The sequence below is a fragment of the Sceloporus occidentalis genome, unplaced genomic scaffold (genome assembly GCF_023333645.1).
Source record: "Sceloporus occidentalis isolate IW3139 unplaced genomic scaffold, rSceOcc1.0.p SCAF_2, whole genome shotgun sequence".
Classification (NCBI taxonomy): domain Eukaryota; kingdom Metazoa; phylum Chordata; class Lepidosauria; order Squamata; family Phrynosomatidae; genus Sceloporus; species Sceloporus occidentalis.
Genome location: NW_028316982.1, coordinates 164361896 through 164381550, shown reverse-complemented (window position 1 = coordinate 164381550; position 19655 = coordinate 164361896). Strand labels below are relative to the sequence as shown.

The 19655-nt window shown below is 39.6% G+C and overlaps 1 protein-coding gene across 2 annotated transcripts in view; it reads left to right on the top strand.

Annotated features, from left to right (window-relative positions):
• Positions 1–932: 932 nt before the first annotated feature.
• The window catches only part of LOC149319222 (uncharacterized), a 46764-nt gene continuing 28041 nt past the window's right edge, over positions 933–19655 (top strand). For both annotated transcript variants that reach the window (XM_089511316.1, XM_089511315.1), the window contains exons 1-3: positions 933–1370; positions 6930–7094; positions 19447–19572. In XM_089511316.1, the coding sequence (XP_089367442.1) occupies positions 1157–1370; positions 6930–7094; positions 19447–19572 (505 nt within the window). In that variant the 5' untranslated portion in view covers positions 933–1156. The remainder of the gene's footprint in view (positions 1371–6929; positions 7095–19446; positions 19573–19655) is intronic.

Sequence of the window (19655 nt, the reverse complement as noted above, 5' to 3'; positions counted from 1 at the left end):
TGTTTTGGAAAAACTGCTTTGCCTTTCCTTGTAACTGCTGCAAGAAATGAAAGTGGGGTGTGCTCTGTTGAAATGAGAACAAGCTCATATTTTAAGCTGAAAATTCTAAAATACTGATGGTTCACACACTTGTCTGGTTTGTAAAACCAGGTTTGTATTACTATAGTAAGAAATCCATTCATGCCAGATGCTATGAAGAAAATATTGTAGATTTTTTAGCAGTGATTGACAGCTCTTGTTAATTTGTGAGTTAACTTAGAGAATTGCCTCCTTTGTAGTTCTACGAAGCTGTATCACCAAATAGTCCTAACTATTTTAATTGCTCAAATGAGAATCCAGGCATTTACTTTCACAAGGAGGAAGGACTTCTAATCATGAAGGAAATCAGAAACCATAGCTGAGCATCCTTTGGGAATCCCTAGTTGCCTCAGAATAACCCTACTCTCTGCACACACAAAAATGTGATTCTAATGCAAGAGCACTAAGTAAATGCTATCCAAACTGTTTGGTGCAGTGCAGGATAGGTTCACTGATACAAAACATTTTAGTTTTCCAGGGCAGCCTATCTCAATTAATTTAAGAATTGGAGAAGCAATGGCTTTCCATTATGTTTTTCTTTATATTGTTGACTACAACATTTTATTTTTCTGTCTTGTCTATAAAAGAAATCATTACTGCTCTTAATATGTGTGTTTCTCAGTAACAGTATATAATGGTACAAAAAATCAGAGAAAAATGCATTTGCACAGACATAAAAATAAGCCTCCTGATTACACCATGTGTTTTTCTAGGTGTAGAGTTACTCAAACTGCACAGCCAAAATATTTCTTGGCTTATTTTGTCCCGGATCATAGAGTGCTTCTGATTTTTGCTACTTGCATATACTAGTGTGCTGGGCACTTTGTGAGCTTGCCCCTTAAAAGTAAGTTAGAAAATTCTTGGATGGATTAACAACTTTTACTCCTTTATTGGATGTCCGACAAGTGGCATCTGCAAAGCCTGAAAAGGAAAGTCTTGCCTTATAGGGAGTGCTCTGTACAATGACACAATGGCTCTAATATAAAGTGTTGCTTGACCTGAGCTTGAAAGCAAAGGAACAAAGAAACTCCCAAGTGACTATTTTGAAGACCAAATAGAACTGAAAAATCATCCCACCATGGACAAATTTAAGGCTGCTATGTTGCTCGCAGGGGTAGGGGATGCTCTGGGCTATCGAAATTTCACACAGGAAAACAATGCTTTGGGTGCAAAGATCCAAGGAGAACTCAAAGAAATTGGAGGACTCGAGAACCTGGTCATGTCCTCTGACAAATGGCCCGTAAGTGACAATACTCTCATGCATATGGCTACAGCGGAAGCTCTCATCACAGGTAGGAAAACTTCAATGCCAGCTGGGGAGGGAGAAAGAAATCTGGAAATCAGCTGTAATTTGCCATGTGTTACTAACAGCAATGAGCTTGTGCAAAGTTCTGTGCTTTCTTCGGTGAGCAATGTATTAAATTTGAAATGGCTGAGGATAAACAGCCTTTGCCACCCCAATCCTGAATTCACTAATGACCTTAAGTAAGCCACTGTTTCTGAGCATTTTTATATGCAGTATATGAAATACAAGGCTGATCTACCTTACAAGATTGTTGAAGGTATTACTTAAAATAATGTATTTCAAGTACATAAACAATGAAAGTATGTTGCATTTAATTTAAAACTGAAATTCACAGTAAATAAGGTGTCGTGCTTACTAGCTCTGTGCTGATTGTATAAATTCTCTACACTTAGTATAATGATCAATTATGCATATTCTTTACACTGGATGCATCAATGTGCATTTATAAGATGGGGATGTGAGAAGCAAAAAATAGGCTGTTTTTATGTATCAAAACTTCCAGTTCCTGTTTAATATACAAGTGGCTGCCCTTCATAATAAGAATAACCTCTGTTCTGCATCAAAAATGCACCTGAAATCATCATCTTCCTGTTAATACAACTGTTTTTTAACATTCCAGTTTATGTTTAGTATTTGTGACACATGTGAGATGAAACTGCTCCAGAAAGCATATGTTTCTGTGCAAAAAAAAAATGTTGCATCTCTTCCATGTTCTCTGATGTCAGAAATGTCAAAGTCAACGAAATTTCACTTACATTCCTCTCTTATCTGGCTTGGCTGAGATGCTCTAAACTTAGCTGCCAGAGGTCTGTTGAAGAGAATCTCTGATATTTCTGTCTAGCTACCAGCTAGCCAATGGTCTGAGCGGGGCCTAATACCCTAAAGATAATGGCGAGATGTTAGCCTATCAAGAGAAAGGATGACTAACATACTTCTGAATATAGTCACTGATTAAATGTGCATCACATGTTTCTGGCTTCCCAATCTCCACATAAATATAAATGTTATCTGAAAGACTCATCAAGCATCTGCACAAGCATTTTTAATTGCACTAGGTATAGAATAGCAAGTTGCATGCCCCTCTCTCTCTGTGGTATACGGCAGAGTTCACCTGTTGTCAACATAGGCTTCTTTTTTTGTTCCATTAATTGAAATTGCAGACATTTGCTATTTATTATCTCTGTGTACATTATTTTATGATTGTAGATGGATAAGCATGAGAAAAAGAAAACTAGTGTAGTGGTCTGAGCACTGGACTACATTTTGAAGACCAAGATTTAAATCCCTGCACAGCCATGGAAATCTACTGGGTGACCTTGGTCAAGTTACACTCTCTCAGTCTCTCTGAACAAATCTTGCCAAGAAAAGTGTGATAGGGTTAAGTCATGAACGACTTGAAGGCACACAATGCAACAATGATAAATAAGCCTTTTCTGTCTTCTTCTACACCATATATGAGATTCTCCCCCCACCAAAAAAAGAGAGAGTAATTGGGCAAATGTACCTTAACCAAAAGTGGGGGGGGGGGGGGGGCGGGGAGCAGAGATAGTCTGTGGCTGTCTGCCACTGGATGGAAAGCACACAGTGCCGTGGGTCAAAATCTGACCATAGTGCCTAATCCCTTCTAAGGAGGTAGAAGACATTTACTACTTGGGACTTGGATTGTATTTGCCATGCATTAAAAATCCTCAGTCAGGATGCTTCAGTCACAACATCTAGATGTCACTAATAACACTATAGAGTGTCTGTCTATTTCATTTTGAAACCATTTCCCCTCTAAAATAAGTACAGTAACAGCCTTTCATAGTTGGATTCCTCCTTAGAGCATCCATACATGTTTTCTCCATTTTGTTCCCATTTTACACACAGGGAATTGAAACATCCCATTTTGCAAACTGGAAATTGATGGTGTCTTCTCTCTACCTCCAAAGGAATTGCAACTGACATCGAAAGTTAATTCTGTTTTGAAAAACACCAGTAATCTTTGTATTAGATGTGTGCTACTTGCTTATTTCTAAACCTCAGTGTTTGCCTCTTTGAGTATTAGCTCTTTGATAATTTTATATACACATACAGCAAATTAAACTTTATATACAGTGGAAATAAAGTGATGGAGACCCAGCATGGTGTAGTGGTTTGAGCATTGGACCAGGACCCTGAAGACCAGGGTTCAAATCCTAGCTCAGCCATGTAAACCAATTGGATGACCTTGGGCAAGTCACACTCTCTCATCTTCAGGCAAAGGCAATGACAAACCCCCTCTGAAGAAACTTGCCAAGAAAACCCCATGAAAGCCTTAGGGTTATCGTCTTAGGGTCACCATAAAGCTGAAAACAACGTGAAGTCACATAGCAACAACAAAATGATAGGGAGTTTTCTTTGTCCAGTTTCTCTGTTAGTCTCCTAAAGGGAAAGGAACAGTAGGAATAGTAAAAGGGGTATTGATTCTATCAGCAGTGGACAACGTAACCTACACAACAGCAGATGAACCGTGTGTTTATCAGGAATCACTGTGACAATTTGATAACATAGTTTGAATTTCCATTGGTGCCCTATGCTGGTGGAACTATGCTTGCATAGGTAATGGCAGGAGGGGGGGAAACCTGAAGCTGCAGAATACATAAAGAAAATAAGGCTTTGGAGAAATAAGCTGCTTGGAGCTAGCAGATTTTGTTTGTCTTCCTTTGCCACAAATGCACAATCTTGGAAATAGTGCAATTGCTGGTAAAGTGAACCAATAGGATTCTAGCCATAAAGGCGGGTGTTGTTGTTGTTTTAAAATCAGCTATGATTGCTATGTATGAAGAATATATTATAAATTAAATTTATATTAGGTAATTTTTATACCTTTCCAGATACATTTAGGTGCGCCTTTGCAGGACACATTCAAAGCATTTTTTAAAAAATAACTTCTATTAGTTTACATCTTGTGAGAGCAGCTTTCAAAAATCTGTAGACATTTTTCTGTGTTGGTTTACTGGTGCATACATAGTTGGACTAATTATTGAGAACTCTCTTGGCAACTGCTGCCTTTCACCTGCATTTTTATATTCAGGCAGACATGTATGGTAAACATGAAAACTGGGAATGGCCAGCTGTCATGACCCTGGAAATGACATGACAACTGGGCTCTTTCACACTACATAATTACAGTGCTATGAATCCACTTTAATGGCCATAGCTACATCCTATTCAATTTTGGCACTTGTAGTCAGGCAAGACTACCGTAGATCAGTTTCTGTTGTCTGGCTTTCAGCTCCTGAGGCAGCCCTCCCATGATGTTTGCAGGGGTTCATGTCCTTTTCTACTGCAGATTTAGGCACAAGCCTGGATGTGGCATGTGTCCAGAGGAAGAGACTGAGAGTACAGGTTGAGTATCCCTTATCTGGAATTCCAAAATCTGAAATATTCCAAAATCCAGAATTGTCCACATGGGTGGCTGACATAGTAATGTCTTTGGTGTCTGATGGTTCACAGGACACAGACTTTGTTTCATGCAAAAAAAAATATTTAAAAAATATTGTGTATAAAACATTCCAGGCAATGTGTATAAGGTGTATATGAAATACAATGAATTTCATGTTTAGACTTGGCTCCCATCTCCAAGATATTTCATTATGTATATGCAAATATTCTAAAATCCATAAAATCCAAAACATTGCTGGTTTCAAGCATTTTGGATAAGAGAGATCAATCTTATGGAGATCAAAGAAAACACACCCATATACAAACCAAGCACAACACTTTATTAGGGGAAGGGGGTGAAATAAAGAAACAGTTGTGTGGATTTAAAGTCCTCGGGGTGGGGGGAGGTAGTAGGAGGGATATGCAGTACAGTTACATAGATTCATAGAATTGGAAGAGACAAGGGCCATAGAGTTGAACCCCACTGAAACAATTTGAAACAATTTACACAAAAATTCCTGGAAAATCCTGGTACATTAAACTGATGATGATGATGATGATGATGATGATGATGATGATTTCATTACAATATTATTTTTATCATTATTTTTTTTAATTGTATCTCTTCCAATGGATCGAGGCAGGGAACAGCATCAGATTAAAATACAACACATATTCATTAAAAACATATAATGTCAGTTAAAATACATAAACCAATTAAAACACATAACATCGGTATAAAGGAACATATAAGACTAAAAGACATTAAAACAGTCAATCCATAGTTTGGTTGTTTCACACAAGATTACATGTGAAAAGGATCTAGGAGTCCTAGTAGACTACAAGTTGAACATGAGTCAACAATGTGATGCAGCAGCTAAAAAGGCCAATGCAATTTTAGGCTGCACCATTAAAAGTATAGTGTCTAGTTCAAGGGAAGTAATAGTCCCACTCTATTCTGCCTTGATCAGGCCTTACTTGGAATACTGTGCAGAGGAGGGTGACCAAAATGGTGAAAGGTCTGGAAACCATGCCCTATGAGAAAAGACTTAGGCAGCTGGGTATTTAGCCTGGAGAAGAGAAGGTTAAGAGGTGATATGATAGCCTTATCTAAATATTTGAAGGGGTGTCACATTGAGGATGTAACAAGCTTGTTTTCTGTTGCTCCAGAGAATAGGATGCAAAACAATGGATGCAAGCTCCAGGAAAAGAGATTCCAAAAACCTCCTGACAGTAAAGGCTGTTCGACAGGGGAACACACTCTCTGGGAGTGTGATGGAGTCTCCTTCTTTGGAGGTCTTTAAACAGAGGCTGAATGGCCATCTGTCACAGGGGATGCTTTGATTGTGATTTCCTGCCTGGCAGGGGGTTGGACTGAATGGCCCTTGCGTTCTCTTCCAACTCTATAATTCTATGATAGTTTAAAATTCATAATTTAAAAATCATCTGGGTGAGCTCTAACCTCAAATGAGAGTTTGTCTCTCCGATCCAGGCATTGTGGGCAGGCGCTCAGAATGAAGCCTTTGGGCCTGGTTTAGCTGGTTTTGTGGAGAACAGTGTGGGCCCCTTTTTGTAGCCAGCTGTGCTCCTCCATATAACCTGTTCACTTTTTGTTTTACTTCAGGTAGACTTGGAGCTTGAAGTACAAGGTACACATGAAAAAACATTCTTCACAGATTTTTTTTTTTAAATGAAATCAAGGGGAATGTTTTTGTGGGAATGGCAGAGCCATTTAAGCAATATTTAAGCATGTGAACTTCCTATTTAGGCTGTAGTCCTAAGCATGTTTCACAAAGACTCTATATTATTGAAAGTGTTTGTTGTTGTTGTGTACCTTCAAGTTGTTTCCAACTTATAGCGACCCTATCATGGAGTTTTCTTGGCAAGTTTCTTCAGAGGGAATTTGCCATTGCCATCTTCTGAGTGGGACTGAGTAAGTGAGACTGAGCTCTGAGTAAATACTGTATGCACTGTTCATTTGAAATGTATTCATGACTTTTAAGGGATGATATATCCATTCTAAGCAACCCTAACAAATTTAAAAGTAGCAGCCTGGGAATAATGGGTTTCATTTCTTTCATTTTAATATTTCCTGATGCTTCTTTGCCTGACCATATGACGCTTTGTTTCTCTTGATCAGATTACTGGTGTCTAGAAGACCTGTATCGGGAACTTGTAAAACGTTATGTTGATATGATTGAGAAACTTCCTGGGAGACGGTCTGACCCTGCTACAATTGAAGGCTGCTCACAACTGAAGCCAGACAACTATCTCCTAGCTTGGCACACACCATTTAATGAGAAAGGTAGGTTGGGTCATTGTGTTGGTGTTCTTTCTCAACAGATATCGCCCTACATCGTAGTCTTTTTAAAGTGTGTGTGGAAATCTTGCAGCCTATGAGCTCCTCCAATACTTTCCTCACTCCTGACACTCCCAAATAGATTTTTTTAAAAAGAAAATTCAGCTGGAAAACCCAAAATTGTCCTTCCAGAGGCTTTTAGGAGGTGAGGTTTTGGGTTTAATCATAATGTTTCAAAGGACCTCACCTTAAAACAGCAGGAATGTCATAGAAATAACTATTCAAAATGATCTGAACACTTTTGGTTCCACAAAAAATACACCATGTAGTCTGTGAAGTTCTAGAGAACCCAAAATTGCAGTGGGTATGATCTTCCAAGCCTTCAGGATAGCCCAGTTCTGTTCTGTTTTGTAGTATCCTAAAGTAATTCAAGTGATAAGAGCTTTGCCAAAATCTGTTGGAGACTATTCAGTCATCAGATGAACACATCTCAAATTATCAAATTATGTTGGTGACATTCTATTATTTGAAAATTAAGTCTGCAGCTGACCCTTCCATCAGGCAGATAAAGTAGTTGTCTCTGGGAGCAAATACTGGGAGATGCCAGAAAAGTGTTGGAGGAGAAAGTCAAGTGCCAAGTGGGCTGCTTTTTATTCCGTGAACTAGTTTGTTGCCTTCAGGCGTAGTGGAGGAAGCTGACTTATCATCAAGACTGAAAGGGGAAAAAATCAGCTGCCAGTCAGTGGCTTTTGTACATGGGATGAGAAGGAGCTCCATCTTGCCCAATTCAGACTGTAGAATATCTTGAGCTAGAATACCTGACCAAAGGATGTGGCACCCTTCCTGACTTAGGGCCCAAACTGACAGGCCAAAATAAAGCTGCTTTGGGTCACTTTGGAGGTATGGTGTTTAAAGAGGCCAGAAGCTGCGCCAAAGCTGTGCTCCAGTACTTAGGATTAGAGCATGGCTTTGGCATGGCTTCCAGCCTCTTAGGATGCAAGTATCATTTAAATAGCATACCTCCAAAGTGACCCAAAACAGCTTTATTTTGGCCTGTCTGTTTGGGCCCATAGCGTTCAAGTCTGCTTTTTAGAGGACGGATGCCCATTTTTCTTTTACAAATTGGTGTTTTTACTGCAGTTGCTTTATAACATGTATGGTTATAATAATAATAAAATCTTTATTTCTATGTTTCTGTTTATTTATTTATTTTTATTTTTAATTGTTTAAAGCTTGTCTTATAAGTCACCTTTAGTTCAGAAGACAGTATAAAAATATTTTAAATATATGAAGAATGTGAAAGAATTACAGTATAAATTGGGATTTGCTCCAAAATATTTATTTTTGTCTAATAGGGATTACTGTGTACATGGGATTACAGCCTAATAGTAAAATTCTATACATCTTTTCTTAGAGATAAACCTCACTGGGTTTAATAGGATTTAGGCCCAGCTATATTGGCCTAAAACAATATCTCATTAACACAGCCAGTGTTAAACACTTTGTTTCTTACAGAATCATACACTTATCCCAGGTGGAGTACTAAAAGTTCTTGCTACAACTCATAGCTTTTCTCAACTGATGTATTTCTGATCACAGTGCACATACTTACTATGCACATGTGTAATTACTCCCATTTTTTTCTGTATCACATAAACTGATTCTATAAAGATGTTGGGTTTAACTGTTGTTTTTAACCTTTCTACAAAGAAAAAGCATGTTTGTTCTCAATGTGGCCATTTTGAACATATGGGGAAAGATCATGCCCACTGTATATAGTTCTGCAACAATTCCATATTTGCCTGGAGATGCTAAGTGAGCAGCCTGGAATTCTTTTGCTAGGGCATTGCGTCCTTTTGTAAGTCATCTCTGCCCAGTTATCTATTTAAAGAGCCTTTGTTCTTGGCATGTTGCCTCCTGATTCAGATTTTTTTGTACTGGAATTCTGTATTTATTTTCAGGAATATAATCTGTCATGGGGGGGTGGCTATATTTGACGGACATTTTGTCACTATGATGTGATCTATTGAAACTCAGTGTTAAGAGCAAAAGCAGGACTTCCCTGTAGGTACATGGTATTTTATAACATGAGTTTTGAAAAGTGCAATTAAAGCAAGACAGTAGTGTCTGTGGCTACCTTATCATGATACTGCGTACGTCTAGTAGCAGGTCTGTAGTTTATCTGCTGTTGAAGTGCTTCTTTTCATTGATGGGCAAAACCCATCAATGCCTCCCACTCACACTGCTTTCCCACTACTAAGAGAGTGTGGTAAGTTCTTCCCAAAGCAGTTCTGATAAGGAGACAGCCACATGATATGACTGGGCACGATTAGGCTCATCCTCCTCTCCCCCTCACCATTCCCAAACAGGCAGTTCTGCTTTTCTTTTTTTTTCAAAATCTTTTCTTTTCTTTTTTAAATTTAATGGTTTGCCATGAATGCGTAATTGCACTAAAAATAAAAGTAAATAAAAATACATACCAAAGAGGATTCTGGGAAGGTGGTAGGTTAGGGAGGCTATGGACACTGGTGTTCAAAAGACAGAGGACAGGACAGAAGCAGCACCATGGAGATTTGGAAGAGCTGTGCAATAATAAGTGTCCTCAACTTGGTATGTTTGTGTTTCCTAGACTAACGTGATGGTGGCACCTTATGAGCCTGGTGTAATAAAGTCCTTAATGTGTCATGCTGCCTTACATTATTTCACCTCTTGGTTACACTGCACAAAACTTGTAACTGCAACACATATAATCTGCAGAGATAATTTACTGGTCTTTAAAACTGGCAGCGCAGAAGATCCCACTTCTTTATTGGTACAAGATGACCTCACATGGGCAGTGCAGACTCCAGGTCCAGCACTGTGTTGATATGACACTATGTCACCGGGGTATAGAACTACTCAACACTAGCATCATATATTGATGCAGTGCCAGGATATAAACATTGCAACGTAATATGGTGATTATTTTAGTCCCCATGTAAGCCACTGTGTTTGACTGCAGTTTTGAAATGTGACTGAAATGCAGAGAGATGTGAAAGTTCCTTTTGAAAATTAATTTATTATGTAAATTGTTTCAAAAAATGTTTTTAAAAATGTGTTACCATTAATGTTACACTCCTCACAACTTGAAAATTCTTTGCATTACTCTTCACTTCTAACGTTTCTTAGCCCTTAAGACGATAGAGAAAAATGTAGCTGAAAATAGTTCTAAATGTCCCCTAAGATGCCCTTAAGATGTAACTTTAAAAGAAACCAAAAACATAACTTCAAAAGTAATTAGGGCCTCCCCAAATAAGTGGATTCTACTAAATGAGTTCCTTTTGAAATACACATTCATCACACCATCATTCTATCCAAACAAGCACAGATGTATATTAAACTATGGCTCCATTCTTACTAGCCCATTTGCTCTGGATAGAACTGGGTAGATCCGGTTGCCCCATACCAAATCAGCCCAGTTACAAGTGCCCACTACCCTTTGCCTCGATTGGGGCAATTTGCCCCTCTGATGTTCACATTTGCAGTACCGCTTTAAAATGGAGCCCCCTTGTTGTCAATCAAATTCACTTCCGCTTTCGTCAAAGCTGACATATCCTCCAGCCATTGGCCAACCGGATGGGTGCTTCCCCCCTCCTTTTAAAAAAAAACTGGTGGCAGTGTGTGCATATTCTGTCAAATTTAAAAACCTCCAGGTGTGTGCGTGTTGTGTGTATTTGGGTCATTACAGATTATGGCAACCCTAAAACAACCCCAACCTGGGGTTTTCTTGGCAAGATTGCTTCTGAGGAGATTTGCTATTGCCTTTCCCCTGAGGCTGAGAGAGTGTGACTCCCCCAAAGTCATGGGTTTCTGCAGCCTTCCCTCCGAATGACAGCCTCTAGCTTCCCCTTTGCTTCCAGCCCAGCATTTCCTCCTCTGTGGAACCTCTTCCCTTCCCTTCCAGCCCAAAGCATTCACATAATCTGTCACAATAATAATAATAACAACAACAACAACAACAAATGTCGCTTGCAGGGGAGGCCACCTGAATGCCATCTCTGCATCTGCTTTCCCTCTGATTGCTACCCCAGAATGCCATCTCTCCTTACATACACACATGTAGCACAAGCATTCACACATTGTATTAATTTGCCAAATTGAAAGGGAAACATTTGTAACATTCGCATTGGAGCATTCGCATATTCTGTCACACACATAAAAAAAGTAATTTAAAAAATGCCACTTGCAAAGTGAGGTCCCGTGGCAACAGAAAGCAAACGAAAGGGAAATGTAGCACAAGCAGACACATTCTACCAATATGTATCAGCCTGTAGAAAAAGCATTCGCATAATCTGTCAAAAATAAAATTACAAAAAAGAAAGAGAGAGAGAAAGCTGCCTTCGAGAGGGAGGCATGTTCCTCCCTCTGCCCTCATTTGCCGGCAGGAGGGAAGAAATGGGTTTTCCTTAAAGACACGAGAAATAATCCACTTTCGGAAAAACTGCTCCAAGGGGGATTTGCCCTGGATCGAGTGTGAAAGACCCTAATTCCGATGTGTTTAAACCGGTGCCAATGGGAACTTCCAATTTTTAATCTGGTTTACAATTCAGTATAAAAGGTATTCTGAATGGCCCCTACTTCAGTTATAATTCCTGTGCTATGGAAATGAAACAAATAGTGTGGTCTTTTTCCCTGCTTTTCTTTACATGTGGTAAGAATCTTGAATCACAACAAGATCCGCATAGGCAGAAATAGAAAGCAGATGAAGGGGAATGCCATTCCTAAAAATTCCCTGTATACTTTGGTTTAAATAACATGGTGTAAGGACTGTGAGTGTATACATGGCCAGTCTGCATCTAGCCCATTAAAATTCTGTACCAAAATTGACAGAAGACAGACAGAGAAGAAAAATATAGCATGGCTAAAATCTATATTTAGCTGTACAAGACAACATTGACTGACTTCAAGCAAAGGTCTGTCAACTAGAATAACTTCATTAAATGATATGCAAAGTTATGTAAAACAAGAAATGGCTACATGGTGTGTTTATATACTTAAACTGACTAGGATACTAATCCCTGAACTCCATCTTGGGAGAATGGTAGCACAAAGTTTGGTTTATTATGATAGTGAATAAAACTTTGTTGTTGTTGTTATTATTATTATTGTATGTATAATTCATAATGTACTTCAGTCCTGTGTCCAGGAATGGGAATTGTTTATAAGTTTGGGAATCAGAGTTTCTGATTAAATGGTGGCAAAAGTAGCTATAATATATGTATAAACTCTCCCTCATGTACTATTTAAAATCTGAGATGACTCACTGCAACTCTGCCCGGAGGGGGGCTGTTGTACCAAGCCTCCTTCAGCCAGACACTGTGCCTAATGCAGACTCCAAGTGGTGGCTCAGAGTCCACATCACTCTAAGTTATGCAATGACAGTGCCACTGCAATCAAGCAGGATCTGGTGAGAAATCTTGCACCAGATCTCAGGGGAAGTCTCGCAGGACCAGAAATTCCACAAGACTTTGCATGAGATTATGCTGACATATATATGCCTGCGCACATAGGACTTTTTCACATGGGGGGGCAAGTGTCATTAAAACATGATTAAATCATGGTAATACTGCAATTGGGGGAAGAGATTATCACACCCCCGCACGCTTCTCCCATTTGTATCCTGGGTATAAACTGTGGGTAATAATGGAAACTCCATCTCCTCGAGGAAGAAGTGGAAGAGATAAAAGGAGAAAGAGCAAGACTTCTGTGCAAGGCAAAACCACCTCCCAGCAACATAACGACAACAACAGGTTTATTGATTAGTCGACTGACCATATCAACGATAAAATACATAATATAAAGATACATACAAAGATGAAACTGAGTCACTCCTTGAACTCATATAAAATTAACTGAAAAGTTAAAAAACACACATAAATAAAAGCACAAAAAGTTAAATAAAGCAAATCTAATAAAATACAAGATAAGATATATAAAACAAACAATCACGCTGAGACTGGGTGAGTGGGAAAAATCGATGGAAGATTTAAATAAACTCATCACCATGGCACAGAACCCCATTTGTATAATAAAAGATCTCTCAGGTGAGCAGCATTTATAATAAATTTTGCAATACAACACACTAGGTGTAAGTTCTCTCCAGAAAGAAAATGGTACAATTTAGCAAAGGATATATACATTATCCTCAACGACTGAGGCACCACAAATACAAGTTCTTTCATGATAGGGCATTTTTTGAAACTGTCCTGTTCTTACCATGGAATTCAGTTGCGCAAATCTAGCTCTAGTAATGCAACATAACACAAAAAGAAAGAAAAGCCATCAAGGATCTCAGTTCAAACCCAGAAATCATCATTCCCCCAGCAGACAAAGGCAATGCCACAGCAATCATGGAAACAGAACAATACAAACTAAAAATCAAGGAACTCCTGGATCTTGCAATACCGTGGACCCTTGTTATATGCTGGGGTTTGGTTCCAAGATCCTCTGTGGATAACAAAATCTGTGTATGCTCAAGTCCCATTAGATATAATGACATAGCAAAATGGTGTACCTTATAAAAAATGGAAAATCAAGGTTTGATATTTGAAATTTATACTTTTTTTGGAATATTTTCAAACTGTGCATGCTTGAATCCATGTATAAAAAAATCAGTGTATAACAAGGGCCGACTGTATATATATTTTAAAAAAACTGAAACAAGACCCAACCAACAAAATCACCAGAAAAATGAACACCTTGATAAAGAACTCCTCAATTCATCCAACCACATGCCAATGTTTATGCAAATCTGAGGCTCTCCCACCAAGATTGTTTGGATTTCCCAAGATCCACAAGGAACACCGTTGGATTCCCCCACATATGACTTGGCCAAGTTTTTGGCCACACAATTACAAATCCATATAGGACAACTCCTCCCCAAGTACATCAAGGATTCAGCTCACTTCACGGAAAAAAGAAACAATCTCAAACTCATACCTGGAGACATACTAATCAGCTTTGATGTGGTCTCCTTGTTTCTCAAAGTCCGCATAATGGACACTATGGCACTCATCTGACAAATTTTTCCAGAAGACATCACACCCCTGTTTGAACATTGCCTCACCACAAGCTACTTCCAGTGGGACAAGGGATTCTATGAGCAGAGAGTTGGGGTGGTCATGGGAAGCCCTCTGAGCCCCGTGATAGCAAACTTTTACATGGAACACTTTGAAGAGCAAGCCCTAGAAACAGCACCAAAAAAGCCCACAACGTGATTCTGATATGTGGATGACACTTTCACCATTTGGAGCCACAGAGAATATCTGACCATCTTTCTGAATCATCTGAGCAACATCCACCTGAACATTCATGATGGAAAAAGAAAAGGAAGGAACACTGCCATTGTTTGATGTCCTGGTCATCTGTAAACTGAACCAACGTTTGGGCCACACAGTATACAAAAAAACCTACACACACGGACAGATACCTACACAAGAACCCCAACCATCACCCAGGATAACACAAAAAAGCACAATAAAAACAGACCAGGCAAAAAAGGATCTGTGAACCTCACTTCTTGGAAGATGAATTGAAGCACCTAGACTGAGCTAATGGTTATTCCAGCTCAGACATCAGAAGGGCTGCCAGACCCAGAAAAATACATAGGAAGAAGAACAATCCAAAGGGAAGATATTTTTACCATACATCAAAGGAGTCACAGACAGAATAGGGAAACTGGTGAGGAAACGCAACCTCCAAATGGTCTACAAACCAACCAAGAAAATCCAGCAAATGCTTCACTCAGCCAAAGACCAGAAAGACCCTCTCATAGCCGCAGGAGTTTACCACATACCATGCAGCTGTGGACAAGTCTACATAGGAGCCACCAAATGCAGTGTCCAAACACGAATCAAGGAACACAAGACTGGGTCAGCTAGAAAAATCAGCATTAATAGAACACATTATAAACCATCCTGAGCATTAAATGCTATTTGAAAACAATGAAATTCTGGACCATGACAATAGCTATCAGGTCAGAATGCACAGGGAAGACATTGAAACCCACAAACACCTGGACAACTTCAACAGGAAAGACGAAACCCTTAAAGTAAACAAAGGCCCGGTACATACCTGTCTCTGGCGATGGCCTGATTCCCTCTGGAAGGACGCCACAGCAGCCAAACCACGAAGCATCCCTCTGGAGTAAAAAGAACCTGGAAAAAACAGGTTATTTTTATGGTGCCCAGCCAATGGTGCACCCGTAACGTAAGTGACGTGCAGCAACGTGTATATGATGCACATCGCTTACGTCAAGATGGAGGTGCTCGTGTGGACAGGATGCCACCATCAGGCCTCCACCATGCTGAGCTAGGGTTCAGGACTGTGCAGTTGGTGCGTGGTCCCTAACGTAGTATTGCCAGTGGCACGGCACTTTGGGACCGTCTGTTCCATGCCAAAGTTTGGCTACCAGTCCTGAAAAACATGGGCTGTGTCTTGATTTTGATGTTTTTCAGAACTGGTAGCCAAATTTTGGCACAGGACAGACGGTCCCGAAGTAGATAAATAGGTACCATTTTGGTGGGAAGGTAAAAACATCTACTGGGACTTTTACATGCTTTCAGATTGCTAGGCTGGCAGAAGCTGGGACTCATGACTGGAGATTACTCCATCACATGGTGCTTGGTTCTCGAGTTGCCAACCTGCCAACTTTGTGGTTGTCAGAGTCAGCGTCTCAACCACTAAGCCACCACACCCCCTTACAACCCCTTACAAAGTATCTTAAAACAATTAAAATACACAAAAGAATTTTTAATTACAAAATATAGAAAAATTATATTCTATTATCTATTAGAGAAAACTACAAACTACCCCATTAGCATAATTCCAATAGTGACAAATTAGAAAATCACATCCTTTTAAACATGTGGGAGTAGAGCTGAGCTTAGCAATGGAAGCAGGTACCAATGCCCCCCCTCTTGTTTTATCCCTGAATCCCTCCAGGAACCACACAAGAATAAAAAGCAAATATGGAAGTGGAAAGAAGTCTGCATGTCCTTTTTAAAAGTATCAATTGTACTTTTTTTAATACATTAAATAATGCAGAGGTTCCTGGTAACCTGCTTAAAATTAGTGTTCTGGAGGATTCCAGGAAGGATAGCTCACACTAGAAAGAAAGAAAGAAAGAAAGAAAGAAAGAGGAACGTCTCAATCTGGTGGTGAAAAGATGATAATTTTAAGATGAGCCAGGCCTCCCTGGGAAAAGCATTCCATAGGCTGAGGGCATGACTCTAAACCTCTCTCACAGGAGTGTTTCGGATTTTCAAACTGCTGTGGACAACTTCATGAGATAAAAGGCCTTTTGTCAAGTATTGAGACTCTGAGCTGTATATGGCTTCATAGTTTAAATTCAGCACTTTGAAGTAGACCAGAAATGTACTGGCAGCCAGTGGTGCTGGGCCAGAAAAAGTGCTTATATGGTCAGACCTTCTGGCCTCGATCATTGATCTGGCTGTTTCGTTCTGTCCTGAGGAGATGCCCCACACAGAAACTGTTGCAATAATCTAAGCCAGTGGTTCCCAAACTTGGGGTAGGAACTCCCTGTGGGGGCTTGAGACTTGGAGGCCTTGATCTCTCCTCCCAGGGACGTAGCCAAGGGGGGTGGGTTCTTGGGGTCCGGACCCCCCGCGCCGCCGCACCCAAGCCCCATTATAATGGTGGCACTTAGTCTGGACCCCCCCTTCCCAAAATCCTGGCTACGTCCCTGCTCCTCCTATGGTTCAGTCATATTCTTCACCTCTTTTTACATGCTCATATATTCACTTGTGTATACTCACATATACACAAGACAAGAGAATGACTGTTTCTGTGTGACTGTGCATGAGAGATAGTAAACAAGTATGTGTGTGAGTGGAAGAAAGAATGAAAAAGCATGTCTGAGTATGTACGTATCTGTGAGCACTGGTGCAAGTGAAGAGACACTATGTACAAATCTTACACATGCATTGAGTCAGGTATTGAATTTATTTAAATAAAAATTTCTAATTTGAATGAAGTTATTTCCTTATAAAATGTTAGAATATGAATTTACATTAATGTGAAGACAAAAATATATACGCTAAACAAATAAAATATTTTTATTCTTGTACTACACTGAGCAAGGGTGTGTGGGCAGTGCTCAGAATTTGAGTCACGTTGTTATTGTTGTTGTGTTGTTTTCTTTCAAGTTGTTTCTGACTTCATGACTAAAGATGGCCTTTTCATGGAGTTTTCTTGGCAAGATTTATTCAGAGGAGGGATACCTTTGCCTTCCTCTAAGACTGAGAGAGAGTGATATGCCCAAGGTCACCCAGAAAGTCTCCTTGGCCAAACAGGAATTTGAATGCTGGTCTCCGGAGTCCAATGCTGAAACCACTACACCATACTTGCTATCCATCTACCTAGCTATGCTTTTTTCCAAAATACATAATTCCTTTATTTTTTCTCCTCTTGCATTGTTTTTTGTGGTGGAGGAGGATTGACTTTCAGAAAGAGCAACCTTATTCACAAAATGAAATGTTTAAATGAGTGCTCTAACTCAGAAATAGGCAAAGCACTTCAGTTAATCATGAACTGTGCTCACACACAAACCTTTGTAACTTGGCCCGGTTGTTGTTGTTAATTACCATCAAGTCGACCTCGACCTATGGCAACCTCATTAATTAGGGCGTCCTAGTCATTCTGTCATCACCTTGCTCAGATCTTGCAAACTCAGCCTGTGCCTTCCTTGATTGAGTGTATCCACCAGTTATGCAATCGTCTTCATTTTCTACTACCTTCTACCTTGCCAAACATTGTTGTCTTCTAGTGAATCATAGAATCATAGAGTTGGAAGAGACCAAGTGAGTCATGTTTTCTCATGATATGTCCAAAATACCTTAGTCTTACTTTAGTCATCTTGTTTTCTAGGGAGAGGTCAGGCTGGATTTGCTCTAGGATCCATTTATTTGTCTTTTTAGCAGTCCACAGTATCTGCAGTACTCTCCTCTAGCTTCCCTGTAACTCACACCCTATTTCTAGGAAGAAGCACTGTTATCTACATTTGGAGTAAGATACATGAAATATGTGCTCAGAGAAATGCATGCTTATAAGGAGATAAGGCCAAGTGCTCTAGAAACTGCCAGGAGGTTGTTGGACTTAAATTGACAGGCCTTTTGAGTCAAAGGTGATGGTGGAAGCCATACAATATGGTTGCAAAAGTAGTATTGTGTGGAAAGCACAAAATAGAGTTCCTTCCTTCTATCCTTACTACTCAGAGATGAGGGGAAAGGGAGAGGGAGGCTAGAAAGTGTGCGTCTGTAATGTTCTACATTTAATATTCTACATTTTTCATTATATTAGGGCCCAGCAAGTCTGTCATATGGGACTCTGGATAGCTTACAAAAATGAAAAAAGAGCACACAGAGACATAACTCAAAACATTCATAATATGGATAAATAAAACAGCACACTATTAAACATCCAGGGATAGCCGTGTTTGCTTCAGTCTATGCATGGGGACACTAGAATGTTATATAACTGTGCAGGAACTTTCTTGTTTACATTCATATTTATTTTATGAATGTATATCCCTCCTTCTCAATCCTTTTTCTTAAAAGACAGCTTGCAATAGCACACAATGGCAATAAAATAAAAATGATGGCAGACACAGGAAACATTTAAACTTCACTCAACCAAATAATATAAGCATCCTTCAATTATGAAAACATTGCAGTCTGTCACAGGAGTTGCTACGCCCTCTTTTCTCTGCTGCCCAACTGTTCCCATCAGTGAGGGGACATGGGGCAGATCACTGCTATGAGCAGCTAAAAAGGAAATAGCGATCTGGCTCAAGATTTCAGCCCCTTCCTCCTCTCACTGTTCTGGATCAGGAACATTTGGGAAAGGGATGCATTAACATCATCCTCACTAAAAATGACATATACATCATTTTTCTTTGTTGCACAAGCACTCATTACTGGTGGAAGGGGGGTGGACAAGCTTTAAACACTCCTGACAATAATTCCATCAAGCAGAGAGGGAAAGAAAGAACAATTTCATCCCCATGCACTAAGATGAAACTGGATGTAAATATGTAACAACTTAATAGTTAAAAAAAGTTGGGCCACTATACAGATTTGGCCAAGACTGCTAGACTCCAAAGGCTTTGATAAACCACTACCTTGACTATAACTTTCTTCCTTTTCCAAACTGTCTGGACTTCTAGCTGAAATGAGAGCCATTCCCCATTCTGTTCTTCATTTTGTTTGAAAATCCACTGGGATAATTCACTTGCTAGATCAAACATGCTCTCTTTTATTGGTGTACACCTTGTTTGTCTTTATTTTTTTTCTTGATGTAGGTTCAGGATTTGGAGCTGCCACCAAAGCTATGTGCTTGGGAATGAAATACTGGAAGCCTGAGAGGCTGGAAACTCTCATTGAAGTGAGCATTGAAGTTGGGCGCATGACTCACAATCATCCTACAGGTAAAACCCAGGGAAATTAACTAATTTGCTTATGATGTTATAGAGGTTTGCATTTAGCAAATGCACAGCTTGCATGCATCCTA